The sequence below is a fragment of the Melitaea cinxia genome, chromosome 22 (genome assembly GCF_905220565.1).
Source record: "Melitaea cinxia chromosome 22, ilMelCinx1.1, whole genome shotgun sequence".
In the NCBI taxonomy this organism is placed as follows: Eukaryota; Metazoa; Arthropoda; class Insecta; order Lepidoptera; family Nymphalidae; genus Melitaea; species Melitaea cinxia.
In genome coordinates this window covers 942306-960325 of record NC_059415.1, presented here as the reverse complement: position 1 = coordinate 960325, position 18020 = coordinate 942306, and the positions used below count along the sequence as shown (strand labels likewise).

At 33.8% G+C, this 18020-nt stretch overlaps 1 protein-coding gene and 3 non-coding genes across 4 annotated transcripts in view; all 4 read right to left on the bottom strand.

The window, feature by feature from the left end:
- The window catches only part of LOC123664374, a 117039-nt gene that overhangs the window by 10374 nt on the left and 88645 nt on the right, over positions 1-18020 (bottom strand). Inside the window, exons 4-16 of the mRNA XM_045598918.1 lie at positions 8955-9025; positions 8710-8807; positions 8032-8165; positions 6952-7173; positions 6406-6549; positions 5916-5990; positions 5539-5817; positions 5266-5382; positions 4805-4843; positions 3847-4620; positions 2687-2810; positions 1054-1162; positions 320-509 (exon numbers count right to left, since the gene is read on the bottom strand). Coding sequence (XP_045454874.1) covers positions 320-509; positions 1054-1162; positions 2687-2810; positions 3847-4620; positions 4805-4843; positions 5266-5382; positions 5539-5817; positions 5916-5990; positions 6406-6549; positions 6952-7173; positions 8032-8165; positions 8710-8807; positions 8955-9025 — 2376 coding nt within the window. The remainder of the gene's footprint in view (positions 1-319; positions 510-1053; positions 1163-2686; positions 2811-3846; positions 4621-4804; positions 4844-5265; positions 5383-5538; positions 5818-5915; positions 5991-6405; positions 6550-6951; positions 7174-8031; positions 8166-8709; positions 8808-8954; positions 9026-18020) is intronic.
- Positions 8848-8920, bottom strand: Trnak-cuu. Its single transcript has one exon. It is a non-coding gene; the product is annotated as a tRNA-Lys (tRNA).
- On the bottom strand, positions 10453-10525 carry Trnar-ucg. The gene has a single exon. It is a non-coding gene; the product is annotated as a tRNA-Arg (tRNA).
- On the bottom strand, positions 13519-13600 carry Trnas-cga. Its single transcript has one exon. It is a non-coding gene; the product is annotated as a tRNA-Ser (tRNA).

Genomic DNA, 18020 nt, shown 5'->3' with positions numbered 1-18020 from the left:
ATACTATATATACTACAGACTGATCACACCCCAAGTATTCTTTTAAAAAAATATTCAATGTACAGTTTTGGCTTTCCTACACTTTTATTATATGTATAGATTGACACTTTTTAAATTTAAAATTTTTTAAGTCATTACTTAATTGACCTGATACTGATCACAAATAACAAAAAAATTACATGTGTAAAACTAGACATATAAAAAATTATATTGTTATAAATTGAATGATTTAGTTTTCTTAATGCTCATAAAAGAACTATAATGTTCCAGAGGAAATAAAGTTTTTATCAGCTTAAATAAATTAATAAATAGATCTTACCAAAAAAGTTAACAGTAGTGACCCCCCTCTGGGAGCCGTGCCCGTGGTATTTAATCTCATCGGGGCGGTAAAAATCTCCCTTCGAGACCCCAGCTGGGGGCGAATGTACGTAATGGCCAAATTCCTGCCCCCTCGCCCATATCACGTGCATCAGGTCATCGACGAATGAATGGTCTGTCGGTTCCTTAGCCTGGATCAAAGTTCTTATTTAGTAAACATACATTTATAGTGCTTTTATTTACAAATAGGTCGACAAGAAGTGTATCGATCACCAGATGGTAAGCGGTCACCGAAAGTTATAGACGTCTGCGACACCAGAAGCGTTACAAATATTGCCTACTGTAGAGTAGTTCTGACCCTCGAGAAGCTCTGGTCACCTTACTCATCACAGGAACCCGGAATACAACACTACTTGACAACAGTATTACTTAGATGTGATTTTCAATCAATCTAGTTTCAATTAACCAATATATAGAAATTTTACACGGAACAAGAACGCAATAAGAAAATTAAATTAGAAAGATCTGCAGTAAATAAATTATGTAATCGTAAGTTTATGTTAGTAAATTAATACAAAAATAATTACAAAAACTTTGTTGTACTCAACCCCATCACTTTGTTACATATTTTAGATCACATAAAAGTTTGTCATGAGATGTTCCTCGGAGATTAGATGATTCAGATCAAGGTCATATTACAAGATAGACGTGTAAGATTTTTTTATAAAACAATACCTTAATTTTTCTCCTGAACATGATAGTGGTAACACCATTTTCTTCGAAACCAGAAGCCGCTGTGATATCATCGCGACCTCCCCAGAACGTGTCCACTCGTGGCGTTGATCTGAAGATGAAAATGTGATAATGAAAGTTAGACAACTATTAATAACTAAATTGGAGACACGAACCCGCTTGCTCAAAATCTACCTATCTAACCTTACCGCAACTTCGTTTGGACATTTTTATCACTACACTTTAAAATTTCAATTTGCTTTGCGCCAAAAACTGCACCAGATTATTTTGTATAGAGGAGTGATCTAAAACCTCACCACAGATCACCAGAACGGGGAAGAAACTAAAACATTAGGTTTTTTTGATGTAAAAATTCTTTACGGACGCTTGACTTGTGGAGTAAGTTGATGAATGCGTGACGAGACAGTCAAGAAAACTGTGATCAGACGAGGCGAACGATAGTTAAGAGGGAGATATGAGTTAGAGTTGAAGAGAACTAAATATAGAAAGAGGAAGGGAGGGTTACGTTTCGCAAGTTTTACTTCTGTCGTTTGGTCTAAAGCACACTCGTTTTTTTAAACCGACTTCCAAAAAAGGAGGAGGTTCTCAATTCGACTGTATTTTTTTTTTTTTTTTTATGTATGTTACATCAGAATTTTTGACCGGGTAGACCGATTTCGACAAATTTTGTTTTAATCGAAAGGTTGTGTGTGCCAATTGGTCCCATTTCAATTTATTTGAGATCTAACAACTACTTTTCGAGTTGTTTTTACTTGACGCTTTTTTCGTCGATCTACGTTGTATTATACCGCATAACTTTCTACTGGATGTACCGATTTCGATAATTCTTTTTTTGTTGGAAAGGGGATATCCCTAGTTTGGTACCATGATAAGGAAACCAGGATCTGACGATGGGATCCCAGATAAATCGCGGGAAACTCTCGAAAATCCGCAATAACTTTTTACTGGGTGCACCGATTTTGATGATTTTTAATTTAATCGAAAGCTGATGTTTATCATGTGGTCACATATAAATTTTATTGAGATCTGATAACTACTTTTTGAGTAATCTTTGATAACGCGTAGTTGCTTGACTATTTTTTCGTCGATCTACGTTGTATTATTTAAATATCGAAGTCTGATATAAATGCGACACTCAGCAAGTTTAAAGGGAGGGTAAACAGAATTACGATCAATCTTCTCAAGGCCACGGAGACAGCCTGCGCTAAAAGCCTTAGAACTCTAATACCTTCACTCAAAAGATACCGTTGGATGGTAGGGTTATCATCTAGATACCATAGATATTTGAAAAAGGTAAGCATATCTTTAAACCTTTTTAACTTTTTTTCATACAACTAGGTCGGTAAACAAGCGTCCAGGTCACAGGTGGTAAGCGATTACCGTAGCTTATAGACGCCTGCGACCCCAGAAGCATCGCAAGCGCGTTGCCGACCCCATCCCCAATCCCGCCAGGAGCTCTGGTCACCTTACTCACCAACAGGAACACAACACTGCTTGAAAGCAGTATTATTTAGCTGTGATCGTCTGTAAGGTCGAGTTCCCCAGTCGGGCTGCTCCATATTTTGAGCAGGAAACTTCAGTTAAAATATATTGACCTTGAAATACATCGACTTACCTATCTCTAGTATAGTAGTCTAGCACTCTGTGGTAGTTTCCCCTCGCAGTACCAATCACTATGTCCGTACAGTCCATGGGGTTGAAGTCGAACTTAGGTACATATTCGTGAGATGGGAAATAACCTGAAATTGTCATTATTAAACATCCAGCTTTGAAACATAATTAAATATACAGTGCAGTATCAGAAGAGAAGAGAAGAGAAGATAGACAGTTATTTACAATTTGAATTGAGAGAAGGCTTACAAAGTTTAGAACTTATTTTTAATTATCCCCATAATTACTGAACTAATAGTAAATCCAAAAGTGTTTGAAATAAATCTCTGGAAAAATTATTTTGATTTCATTTATGATACGAATTAGGTATGGATAAAAAAAATAGATGTAAGGTATTTTAAGGTATAGTTTCATCAAATGCATAATATTTAGTGTTTTTGTTTTAAAAAAAATCTTAAGCCAACACAGTTTTATAATAAATAATAATATTATTAATTTATATTAATAATTCTTTACAATCAGAGTCTGGTTAGGTAATTTTAGTACCACATAAAGTTAACATTCATTCATTTCAGAAAAGGAAAATTAGATTCCCTGTAACTATTTAATCATTAATCCACACATATCTAGAAGAATGAAATGAAAAACATTTAGATAGGAAATCCAGAAGAAAGAAGATAGAGTAGGAGAAGGAGAGAGATAGTAGGAAAAGGAAGAAGTCCGCAAAAGCATGCAAAGCGTAGAGATTTTAAAAGCAATTAATACAAAGTACTGAAGCTGCACAATTTTGTGATAAAAAAAATGTAAATTAACAACTTAATGTACTTAAATGTAACTTTTAATAATACTACAATACTTACTTTTGTAAAAGGAAATAGCAATTTTACTTTAAAAAACTTTATAAAATTATAAGTATGAATAATAACTAGAATAGCAAAAATTTTCAAACAATATTTGCATTTTACAAAAGTTCAACTGTTAATTATACAAAATTAATTTAAGATATAAGCAGTTAATAATGTGTTAGTAACACAGTGCTCATTTAAAACTCCATTAAAATATACAAAGAAGACATAAAATACATAATATATTACCAGTTAGATACATTTTATATGCTCTTGTAATCTGGTAATATAAAATATATTTGCAAAGCAAGTGCTTTACCTGTTTTTTCGTCAATTCCCTTTACTAGCAGATATTCTGAATCCGTATCAGCGTTTGGCTCAGGTTCAGGATTAGGATTAGGTTCTGGCTCAGGTGATGATTCTGGTTCAGGAGATGGTTCAGGTTCAGATTTAGGCTCAGGGTATGGTTCTGGTTCAGATTTGGGTTCGGGGTGTGGTTCTGGTTCAGATTTGGGTTCAGGATGGGGTTCTGGTTCAGATTTAGGCTCAGGAGAGGGTTCAGGTTCAGATTTTGGTTCAGGGGAAGGTTCCGGTTCCGATTTTGGTTCTGGGGACGGTTCCGGTTCAGATTTAGGTTCTGGGGACGGTTCCGGTTCAGATTTAGGTTCTGGAGACGGCTCAGGTTCTGCTTTAGGTTCTGATGTTGGCTCGGGTTCAGATTTAGGTTCAAGCGTTGGTTCAGCTTCAGATTTAGGTTCAGAGGATGGCTCTGGTTCAGATTTAGGTTCAGGGGATGGTTCTGGTACAGATTTAGGTTCAGGAGACGGTTCTGGCTCAGAGTTAGGTTCAAAAGAAGGCTCAGATGTTGGGTCAGAGGCTGTTTCCGCGATAGTTTCAGCAGTGGGTTTGGAGGTCGGTTCTGGTTCTGGATTTGATTTTTTTAAAGGTACTGGTAATACTTTAGGAGTAGTTGAACTAACGTTTAAATTATTTGATTGCTTAGACTTTGGTCGGAAGGACTTAGTTTTATTTTTTGGTTTTAACTTTGGTAGCGGTACTGGTTGTGAGGTTGGGTAGTTTTCGTTTTCATTGACTATAATAGTAGTCGATGTTTCCAAATCTGCAAAAATAACGTAACCATGCAATATTATCTATGTATAGGTGTTTTTACAAAGTTAGTTTGCACGTTAATGAGTGTGCGAGTGTGTCGTACAGCGTTGTGTTGTTTAAACACTTGAGTTAAATTTAGTGCTTTTACGTTACGAGGTCATACTCACTTTGTTTCTCTATTTCCTGGGCAGCTCGTTTCTTTCGACCTAAAAGTAATAAAGATAAAATTTGTAGTTTAATTATGATATATTTTTCAAATGCATAAATCCATTATTATGTCAAAAGCTGCAATTCCTCTTTTTGATATATTTCGCAAGCGTTACTATATATTTCATAACTTCGCTCCCGTTTCACCCACTTTTCGTCAAGGTTCCAGATATCTGATGCATTTACGTCGAAGCAAAATTATGATGGCGGTGACAATATACTCTAAGAATTTGCTTTACCGACTGCGCTTATGATGATGTGTGACACTAGAAGATTTCTATTTTTGGTTCTTGCTTCATTTCTCTTTATCATTATACCAGCTTCATTAACTAATTTTCAACTAACTACTAAATTATTATCAAATCCTAACAAACAAAAAAAAAAAACTTAAAAATTGCTATTTAGTTGGGTAGTCTCTCACCTTTTGAACTTGATACTTTGTATGATACACTTGTTTTAACAGTGACGTCATTGCCAAGATTCTTAAAGTCAAATCCATCAAAATTGTGCATCGCAACTCTCTTATTTCTATTATCATATTCCGCCATGTTGAAAACTTTTAAAGTTGGTTCAGAACTTGGTTCTGCTTTAGGTTCATATGTCGGCTCAGGTGAGGGTTCCGGCTCAGTCTTTGGTTCAGGTGAAGGTTCCGGCTCAGACTTTGGTTCAGGAGAGGGTTCTGGCTCGGATTTTGCTTCAGGAGAGGGTTCCGGCTCAGATTTTGGTTCCGGGGACGGTTCTGGTTCCGATTTTGGTTCTGGTGACGGTTCTAGCTCAGATTTTGGTTCTGGGGATGGTTCTGGCTCAGATTTTGGTTCGGGGGACGGTTCTGGCTCCGACTTTGGTTCTGGTGACGGTTCTGGCTCCGATTTTGGTTCTGGTGACGGTTCTGGCTCAGATTTTGGTTCTGGGGACGGTTTGGGCTCAGTCTTCGGTTCCGGTTTAGGTAAAGGTTCTGGTGCCGGTGTAATTGCTGAAATTTAAATAAATATTAGAAACTCAAATTTACAAAAAAAACTTATTTTGGATAAAGTGAACAAAACAACAGGTCTGTTTATAAATAATACTTACGTGCATCTCTCGGTGGACCTATTACTGGGAAGTTTTTGCATTCTTTCTTCAATCCTTTAGGTCTCCAACCAATGGCTGAAAATATTAAATATCTATTCAAAATTCCATGCCATATATTTATTGAAATACCATAATAATATATTTTAAGCAGGTACAGTTGCTAATCAATCCCACATATTTTTTATTCTTCTTTTTTTTGCTCGTCCAGCAGTGGGTTGACCCAATTAATAAAAAAATAAAAATATTTTTATTTATTTATCTATTACTTTGTCGCAGAATATATTTTAATACAAACATAAAGCTAAATAGAAACCCCACAGTAAAAAAAATTCTGTAGGTGTATCAGTTTCCTGGTTCCGTAATTAAACTGTCTAAACAGTTTTCCGGTCATTTTTATATCAAAGAGACAACAAGAAACAAAATTCTAAAGAGATATCATGACCTACCTCATCATATGGACATCAGTAAGGAAAAAAATTAAAATAGTCACCAGTATAAGAAGTCCCGTTGACTATCATTATGACTTCGATCTCGGCTTCTTCCTTCAGTATACGCCAGTATAGTCCGAATTGTGGAGATAATTGCTTTTTACTGTACAGAGATAGGTTGATGTTCTTGTCTTTCCAGGGGGCCTCTGATGGATTTGTTTTAATGTTAGATATTGTCCAAAAAAAGACATAACTATCATAATTTTTTTTGGGTGGGCAGACAACTTGGGGGGAAATGAGCCTGATGGTAAGTAGTTACAGTAACCCATTGATGCTTGCAACACCAGAACCATCATCGCAAGCGCGTTGCCGACTCTACCACCGACTCTCACCAGGAGCTCTGTACCTCACTCGCCAGAAGAACATAACCCTGTTTGAGAGCAGGGTAACTTGGTTTTTCTACCCTTTGCAGATTACGCTAAATACATTAACTAACAGTAACACAGTTATTAAATTAGCTTCACATTTAGAGCAAGACATTTCCATATGTGCCCTTACCCATTTACCCCCTACATACATTATTTAAGACAATAACCACACAAACTCACTTTTATTGCAGCCCTTCCCATAGAACCCAAGGGGACAGTAACACATTCTCCCCGGTGACTCAGTAGAGTTGGTATCAATACATTTTCCTCTCAAACCACAGTCATTATCTTCGGCACATTCATCAGAAAACTGACAGCGCGGCCCGCTGTGCATTTTGTGGCATTTACAGCGACCGAGGATGTGGAAACCCCTGCCTGAACAGTTCTCGTGGTAATCTTTGCCTGGAATTGAGAAACAATGGTTGTATGATACTAGGTATATATTGTTGTATGGCCATGAATATTGGTACTTACTTCAAATAATAATAAAATCAAAATTAGCTTTATTCAAATAGTCTTCAAAAGCACTTTCGAATCGTAATTTTACAAATTAAAATTTTAAGTGATTATTATTTTTAAAAGTGAAGCTACCACCTAAATATGTTTCACCGGTCCCCATTAAAGCTATCTGACATATGAGAGTATCCAACATATGAGGGTATCTAATGGATAACAGTTTATAATTTATATATCATTTTCACCATCGAATTCAGTTTATTGACTTATTTTACTTCCTGCTGTTAAAGTCTCGGTCACCAACCCGCCTGCCCAGCGTGGTGACTGTAGGCAAAACACATGAGTTCACGCCATTTTTGGCGCGAACTTATGGAGACCAATGTCCAGCAGTGGACGAGATAGGTTGAAATGATGATGATGATGTTAAAGTCTACTTGTAACTTAAGAGCAGGATAAATATTATCCACACATGGTGAAACTAGCCCTTACTCTATCTTTTTAATTGTTGGTATTTGTAGTTATTCTACTGTTAATCTGACTATATTATTATTTATACTGTTGCTAGAGTTATGCCTTCACTTCACCTACCATAAAAGTTTAAAAATATTTTTTTTAAATACATATAATTTGTATATTATTACTAATCCTATACTACCTATGTCTGCGATTTCCAAAATAGAGGATAATTATAATGAAGTGAAAAGTTAATTCTGGAAATAGTTATATTACATATTTTCATCAAGTTATGTTTAAAAAATAAAGTAAAACTAAGTAAAAAAAAATTTCCTATATAAGTGTACTCACGTGTAACAATATCGATGTCAGAGCAAGACCAAAACCTGTAGTTAGTGCCCCACTCCCCGGCCTCTCTCTGCAATTGTAGCGTACAGTTCTCACAGGTGAAGTCACTTGGAAGATGAACTTCATATTTTTGAGCACTGAAATATTTTTATTATTTTTTTAATAACATGCTATATAATAATAATATAATAATAATTTATTTATTTCAGATTTAAATCCACACAAATGTTGGTAACATTTAATAACTTTAAAAGTAATGTTAGTACGACGCTTTGTATTAATATAATTGTATGCACAAATAAACTGTACTATATGTAGAATAAAATAAAATAATAAAATTAAAATATGTGATAAAAATAAAATGATTATTAATTTTTATAAATACTCTACTTCCTACTACTACTACTATACTTAAAACAAGCCTCAGATTAAAATTAATTAATAAAAAATACTGTATTTATATTACTTTATAAATTGCTTGGCATGGAAATACATTTTGTTTTTAATAATTATTTACTAAAATAAAAAATTAACAAAAGTTTTATGATAAAATTTTAAACAGGATATTGTGTAACAAATATTTAAGTGCAATATTTAATTTCTGTTTTTTCTTATATAGAAAAACAAAACAGACGTTATATATATTTCTAATCACAAAATAATTGAATAGTTGCAACTTACGTTGGATCATCTCGCACAAACTCCGAACCGCCAGCTCTCGGCGTCAAATCTAACAACGGTCGGTCTAAGTAATCCAAAATCCTTAAACTAAACCCTCCCTAAAAAAAGAAAAAGAAAATATATTACAAAAATATTTTTCGCCCAACGTGGGGCTCGAACCCACGACCCTGAGATTAAGAGTCTCATGCTCTACCGACTGAGCTAGCCGGGCTTATGAAATATTTTGCAAATATTGAATGACTTACTCGATGTGCGTACGCTAAATGCCAGTGGACTGTAACAGTTGATCCCGCTAAGAACGACGTCCGTATTGAACCTGTAAAAATAAAATATACACCTCATTAGTTTGGTTTAAAGTTTATTTTTAAAATATATGTACAGCGCCATCTATTTGAAGTTTTGTTAAATATTCTGTAGTTGTAAAAAGCTAGTTGCTCTTTTGGCTAGTTGATTCATTAGATTCGATCATTGTGTATAGATGTCGCTAGTTGCATGTTTTTTTTATACAATAATTTTTGATTATTGTATTATACAACAAAGTCGCTTTCCGCTGTCTGTATGCTTAAATCTTAACAAAACAACGGATTTTGATACCGTTTTCTTTACTAAGTAGTGTGATTTCAGAGGAAAATTTATATGTATAATACATGCAAGATATAGTAGAGGCACATTGAGTTTTAGAGGTGACTAATGTGATGTCGTAAATAAACATATTTTTTTGCGCTTACATTGCAAATATTTATTTTATATTTAATATCAGCATTGCACCCGTGAGAAGCCGGTGCGGCTTGCTAGTTTTTGATAATGAAACAAGTTTTTCGGATACTTTACAGCTACCATGGTCACGGGAGGACTCCTCACTGTCCTCCCGTGTGTATCCGAAACGTCGGGCATCTAAAATCCGAAAAACTAGTTTCATCTGAATGAAGTAATGAAAATTAGTTGATATTAGATATTGAATTAACATAGTTACTTCTATTACTAAAACTATTCAAAAACGGTATATTTACTGTTTTTTATTTTCATTTTGCGGAGCTCGATATTTTGTCTTGTTCACGAGACCGAAAATTGCGGGTAGATTTTGACAGCTTTAACAGTGTCCATACCGGACTACTTCCTTTCTCACACGTTTGGACAAGACATTCGCAGTTAATGTCGAAATATCGAGGAATAGTTTCAGATACGACTTCACTAGTTTATAACACTCTTTGCGTTAGGTAAGAATATTTTTATACCTTGCGTAGATTGCTTGGCAAGCTGTGTGGCTACGGCAGTAAAGACTATAGCCACCCCCGACCACCCACCCACCTCTTCCCGTGGGTGTCGTAAGAGCCGTCTAAGGGATAACACAGTTTCACTACCAGCTTGGAACTTAAAAAGCCGACCGATGACCGAGCCGATGATTGGGGGGACTGGGCATAGGGTCAGCAACGCGCTTGCGATGCTTCTGATGTTGCAAGCGGCTATAGGCTACTTGACTTGGTTGAAATGACTTGTAGTATACCAAACTTGCTACAATTCTATTATTGTTATTATGTTATTAGACAAATAATTTGCACTTGACTCTAACTATGACGTGTTAACTTTAGTTAAATTGTACAATGCAATTTTTTTTTAATTCGAAGCGGACACTATGAATAGACACTGTTATACATAATAATTAATTACCTACCTAAAATGTACATAATGAAAAATCATGTATTATTACTAGTTATAAACATAAAAATTGCATAAAAGGATATTCGACCGTGACAGGACTCGAACCTGCAATCTTCGGATCCGAAGTCCGACGCCTTATCCATTAGGCCACACGGTCGCATGACGTAATTCACTAGAAACAACTCTTGGATTTTAGGGTCTGCGCGCGCATTTTATTTGCGTTGAAAATTATTTAAATATGAATATTTTAAACTAATTCCTAACAAATTTTTTTTAAATAAAAACTTCACGTCATGAAGTAATTCGTATTTCAAAATTTTTATTAATAAAATGCTCTAAATATTCTTTCGCTCGCAACTTTTATTCTTTTATCTTTTAATTATGACGCAATATTAATCTTCGACTATTATGATGATATAACAACTATACAATCTATACTAATATTATAAAGCTGAAGAGTTTGTTTGTTTGTTTGTTTGTTTGTTTGAACGCGCTAATCTCAGAAACTACTGATCCGATTTGAAAAATTCTTTTTGTGTTAGATAGTCCATTTATCGAGGAAGGTTATATGCTATATATCATCACGCTAAAGCCAAAAGGATCGTAGCAACAATGAAGAATGTTTCAAAATCGGGGGTTCTTTCTTCCTTTTCAGAGCTTCCGCTGCGTGCGCTGTAAAAACAGTTATAGTTTCGCAAAAATCATGTATGACAAAATTGATCCTCTTAAAAAGTTATAAAAAAAGTCCGCGACAGCATATATCTATCTTTTAAGGTTGGCTCACTATAATATTTTTTATGCTAACCAAGTTTGTTCTAAAATAATGCATTATTTGCGAAGATGTTTTTATAAACGTGATATTAATCCTTATCTAAATAAATAAGTTATTCATCACAAGTATTTAATATAAAACAAAATTGCCATTTACATAATTCGATTTCAATGAGTATCTCAGGAGATATCGCAGTTTTAAAATAACATCGCAGCAAAATAATGATCAAGTATTGCGCGCGCCTCTGTTCCACGCGGACGAAGTCGTGCGCAGAAGCTAGTCTACTATAAGGAAGCTACAAAATAAAAATACAACGTAGGCTATATAATAATTACGACAAATAATACACACGAACAAGTTTACTTTCTAGTATAACGAACATATTCTCAAACTTTAATATTAATATATATAAATGTATGAGTATCTCAAAAATATAAAATTCGATGACAAAAAAGAATAACGCATCAAAAACTCTTTACTGTCGGATACAGTCATCCGTCAAATAGCGTTATCCACAACTGCTGAAACTGGCTCTTATAAAAATATTTCGATATTTTTATAATTGCATAATCTGAAATCAAAGCAGATGAAGTCGAAGGTTTAGCTAGTATTAGGTTAATATGGAACATTATAAACAAAGTATAACTAGTAACAAGTTGGTCTTTTAAGATGATCATTTTGTTAGCTCTTGTAGAGTTGAAAGGTACTTGACCTGATGACACAGCAATAACCACTGAAATTGAAACGAGTAATTTTTTATGTGATGGCTATGTAGCTAATCTTTAAAACCTTGAAGATGAATCCAAATTGTCAGTTTTTTTCGTTGGAACAGGTTGTAGTGATTAAAAATAATTTTATTTGCTCGCAAACGAAAAACAAAACCGACTTCAATTACGTCGACAAATAATACAACCTAGATCGTCGAAAAAATAGTCAAGTAACTACGCGTTATCAAAAATTACTCAAAAAGTAGTTATCAGATCTCGATAAAATTTAAATGTGACCACATGATAAACATCAGCTTTCGATTAAATTAAAAATTATCAAAATCGGTACACCCAGTAAAAAGTTATTGCAGATTTTCGAGAGTTTCCCTCGATTTCTCTGGGATTCCATCATCAGATCCTGGTTTTCTTATCATGGTACCAAACTAGAGATATCTCCTTTCCAACAAAAAAAAGAATTATCAAAATCGGTACATCCAGTAGAAAGTTATGTGGTATAATACAACCTAGGTCGACGAAAAAGGCGTCAAGTAAAAACGCATTATTAGATATAACTCGAAAAGTAGTTGTTAGATCTCAAACAAATTTCGATTAAAAAAAAATTCGTCGAAATCGGTCCATCCAGTCAAAAGTTCTGAAGTAACATACATTAAAAAAAATACAGTCGAATTGTGAACCTCCTCCTTTTTTGAAGTCGGTTAAATACTAGCTGGCCTTGCGAACTTCGTACTACCTTTTTTTGTGAATATAATAATTATTTATCGAAATAAAATATAGCCTATCTTTCAAGTTTGATCAAACTGCACACGGTGTGCAAATTTGATTAAAATCGGTTTAGTATTTAAGGAGACCATCGTGAACAAACGACGTGACGCGTAATTAATATATATTAAGATTTGTACGACGAGTATTTATATATTTACTAGCTGTGCCCGCAACTTCGTCCGCGTGGAATTTAACAAAAAAGTTATTGTTTAGTTCGCAGAGTTACACAATAAATAAATTTCTAAAATAAAAGTAGCCTAAGTTACTCCATATTACATCAGCTATCTGACAGAGAAAGTCCACCAAGTCAAAATCGGTCATGAACATACAAAAAAAAAAAATAGCCAATTGGTCGAGCGAACCTCGAGTTATGGCGCTTAGCAAAATTCATTTTTACTTATATAGATAGATAGATTATTATTATTACCTGAGTAGGTAGTAGCAGTATGAATATAACTACCTAATTAAATAATATTATAAACTTATACTATAAAGTAATTACTACCTGTTTCTTACGTAATAACGATAAAAAATTTATTTACTCTATCTATAGAATGGATTCTGAAGAGAGACTAGGTACATTTCGAATCAAGGGTCAATAACATCATTATAGTTTTTATAAGTTATATTTTTTCTTCATTCGAAAAATTACGATTTTTTAAAGTTATTTATGCTTTAAAATAGAACAAAACGTAATTATTATGCATGCAAAGAAAGTCGTGCGCTATTATCAGCAAGCAGCTATTGTAAATATGTAGATATTGTATTTTTATGGTATTTAGAAAAACGTAAGAAAAGAAAACGTTAAACTTAAATAAATTTTATATAAAAAAAAAGAGAACAACAATAATATTTAAAAAATTAAAAACTAAATTCACAAAAGGAATCCGCAGCCGGTAGGATTCGAACCTACGCTCCCAGAGGGAATCTGATTTCGAGTCAGACGCCTTAACCACTCGGCCACGACTGCTTACGTCAAATTTGCGAAATAGCCACACCGTTATTAATTGCTTAAGAAGCATTATAAATTAATAATAATTATTTAAATTGAATTGTTTGTTGTTTCAAAATCAAATTGTAATTATAAGCACATTAATTAAATTAATAAATTAATTGTGGGTGTCAGATATTAGCATGACAGGACAATAAAAAAAAATGTCAAACCGTTAGATGTCAGATCATTCAAACAACCAAACAAACTCAACTTTGTAATATTAAACGGTTTTATTTAGCTCACCCCGTTTGTTTTATTTATTTTTTATTCTTTATTCTTGGGTCAAATTTAGTAACTCAAAGGGGACTGTCCATTTTCGGCCCAGCGTGAACAGAATTTATACAAAAAAACAAATATACCAAAAATTTTCATATATTATATCATGATTATTCGTGATTTTCAGTTGTATCAATAAAAACTGATAAAAAGTTTATATAATAAGTATTTTAATTCATTAATTATATACGTCTAGTTTATTTCCGGTTGGTGATTTGATTATACCACGTTGCCAGTCTTAAACAAACAATTATTATTAACGAACAATCGATTTTGAAATATTTTTAAATCAATTATTTGTTAAAATCGATTAAAAGTATTGTTAAATCGAATTATGTAATAAGAAAAGAAGTCTATAAAAGTGTATTTAGTAAAAAAAAATTAACTTTGATGAAAAATAAACTATTTTAGAAACATTGTTATTGACTACATAAAAAGCAAGCAATTAATTATATTAAATTCAATTATCGATTTAATCGATTTATTTCGTTTATTGAAAATATTATTTGTTACGGCAACCCTAAACTACAGACTTTTGCATCATACATTCATTTGACTTCCATATTCTTTCATAGTGATATAGCAACTTACTGAAAGGTTTTCCGTCAACCGAGAATTCATCACTACTGCGACGTAAAATACACAGTAGGCATATTTATAAGTAGGAAAATATATTTTGTATTTATTTTATATGTAAACAATAAAGGTCAGGCAGAGAAGCCATAAAAAAATATTATAGCAACTGCATGGTTGGTCGACGGACAGTAGGTTGTTGTGCCCATGTCATGACAATTATTTGGTTTTTGGGCTGGAAATGGTTTCAAGATTTTATAAATCTACCTGCCTATTTTTAAGATAACATTCTGTTAACGTACGAATCCGATTAGTAGAACAAAAATAACAAAAACAATGATTTTTTATTTCCGAAACCTTCTTGTAATTATCCACAAAAAAAAACAAAAAAGAAACACCTGGACACAAAACTATATCATTTTTCTAATTCCTACTTGTTAGTACTACTAACTTAATATATTATTATTATTCTCAGTGACTGTCCACTCGGGGCCGAAACCCCCATACAAAGTGGACAGTCCCCTTTCACCCTCTTCCTGTCAACCGATTAATCTGAAATTTTGTATACACTTTGGATTTTGGTGACAATACAATTATGTTTATTCATTATCATTATAAATTCAAGATGGCCGCCGCTACAAAATGGCGGATAATTTATGTTTTATTAATCCCATCAATATGGGTATCAAATGAAAGGGCTCAACAAGCAGAATACAATATACTATAAAAAATTGAAATCCAAGATGGCGGCCGCTACAAAATGGCGGATAACGTAGGTTTTATCAATCCCATCAATATGGGTATCAAATGAAAGGGCTCAACAAGCAGAATACAATATACTATAAAAAATTGAAATACAAGATGGCGGCCGCTATAAAATGGCGGATAACGTAGGTTTTATCGATCCCATCAATATGGGTATCAAATGAAAGTGCTCAACCAGTTTAATTAATGTACTATATAAAATTAAAATCCAAGATGGCGGCCTCTACAAAATGGCGGATAACTTAGGTTTTATCAATCCCATCAACATGGGTATCAAATGAAAGGTCTCAACAAGTAGAATACAATTTACTATGCAAAATTGAAATCTAAGCTGGCCGCCGCTACCAAATGTCTGATAACAATTTTTTATCAATCCCACCAATATGGGTATCAAATAAAAGGGCTTGACAAGAAGAATACAGTGCACTATACAACCTCAATATTTAAGATGGGCCTTGCAATAATGAAGCACTAAATGAATTAAACAGAATGCGAAATAAAAACTAAAAACTAGAAAATAAAAATAGGTAAAAAAACTTTTTAAGTTAAACGGTTTTATGATAAACATACATTGCAATGTGTAAGATAAATGTACTAAAAACCAAAAAATAATAAAATAGATACAGTCGTGGGAATTATAAACATATGCATAGACTAGACTAAAATAAAACCGTGGGGCACGTCAATTGTCTACAAATTATCGACTTAATGTGTGATAGAAGAATCGTTTAATTCGTCGTTAAAATAGGCAGTTGGCCCGCAGACGGTGAGGAAATTACTTACTATTTTCTTGCTCATGGAAATTCCAATAGTTATACACTCCATGTAAATAAAAGAGATGTTTCAACTAGTTTATCGTTGGACATTCACACTGCTGGCTGGCGAGGAATCGTTTCACTGCTCGTAGGCCTAATTATAGTGTAACATTACAAAACAAACATTTTAATCAACGATTTTAGACAATTGACGTGCCCCACGGTTTTATTTTAGTCTAGTCTATGCATATGTTTATAATTCCCACGACTGTATCTATTTTATTATTTTTTGGTTTTTAGTACATTTATCTTACACATTGCAATGTATGTTTATCATAAAACCGTTTAACTTAAAAAGTTTTTTTACCTATTTTTATTTACAAGCTATGCCCCGCCCGGCACCTGCGTTAATTTGAGGATAAAAAAGGCTTTAGCTTTCCTCGGGAAATGGACTACACAGCGCAAAAAAAATGTCAATTCAATCCCGTACTCCCTGAAATTATCGTGTTTAAGCAAACAAATAAAATCTTCAGGTTTACAGTATTATAATAATTACATATGAGAATATACTTAAAAGGTCTAAAATTAAGTTAGGTATACATAATAATAATATACTCTGTATTATACACGACAACAATCAACACAATAACATGCTACAAATAAAATAGAGTGTACAAAGGCGGTCTTATCACTAGAAAAGCGATTTCTTCCAGACACCCTTTGGGGCATATAGGACACAGCGCCGTATACATATATAATTTTTGTATAATCATATTTATATAAGTAACATAGAAATCTAATTCTAAATTCGAAGGATATAAAGTCACGGTCAAAACTTAGTTATTGATGTGAAGTATTATTAGCATTGGCTAAACCTGTATTTTTTCTAGTTCTAAACACGCCCTAGTGCTTGCGATTAACCTTAGCCTAGGCCGCCGGCCCGCTATCTCTGACTCATGTAATAACCTAACAACCACGAAGCTAGAACTGTTTTGAATTTAGTGTTCGAGATTATAGACTTATAGAGCTTTGACTCAAAGCTTTGTCACATCTGACTCAAGGCAAGGCTACATTGTATGATTAATATGAAGAATGGATAAGTTATTGTTCGTACTTACAGTAATTTATTTCTTAGTAATTTTAAGGATTAATCCTTTATTTTGATTGTAATGAATAATAACCTAATCTTATAAGTATTGGTACCGGTTACAAAACTATCAGCATAGATAATATCATACACACATCAGTCTATCGCAATCCACTGCTGAACATAGACCTCAACAAGTGGTGGCAAAAATGGCGTGAACTCATGTGTGTTGTCCATAGTCACCACGCTGGGCAGGCGGGTTGGTGACCGCAGGGCTGGCTTTGTCGCACCGAAGACGCTGCTGCCCGTCTTCGGCCTGTATATTTCAAAGCCAGCAGTTGGATCCAAGGTAGTTGCAAGGGGGTAGTGGAACTGTGTTATCCCTTAGTCGCCTCTTACGACACCCATGGGAAAAGAGGAGGTGGCTATATTCTTTACTGATGTAATCCCACAGCAGTAACGAATATAGCCACCCCCAAGATAAACAATCAACATATGTAAATAGTAAGAATGCATATTATCATGTTTCTCTCTTGTATGTGTTTATTATAAATACATACGCTTGAAAAACATTAACCTCCTTTTGAAGCAGTCGGATAACTACAACTTCATACGTCTGAATACAAGACTTTCTATTCAATTACATAAGTATGTCATTACTCGCATCGAACCTACATAATTGATGTCATTTGGTATAGGACTACAATTTTATCTATCTCCCGAAGTTATGACTGATTTCCCCTGGCTTACACCATTTTGAATAATTATCTGAGACCGTAGGAGAAAACATTAAAAAGTAGGTTTTTCTGTAAAAAGAAAGAAACCCAAAAAGTAACCCAATCTTAGACGATTTTGTCCGTCGTCGGTTAATAGATCGTACGTGTATTCTGTTGATCTTTTTGGTTATCATAGACATTTCGATCGTTACTAACGGTGTATA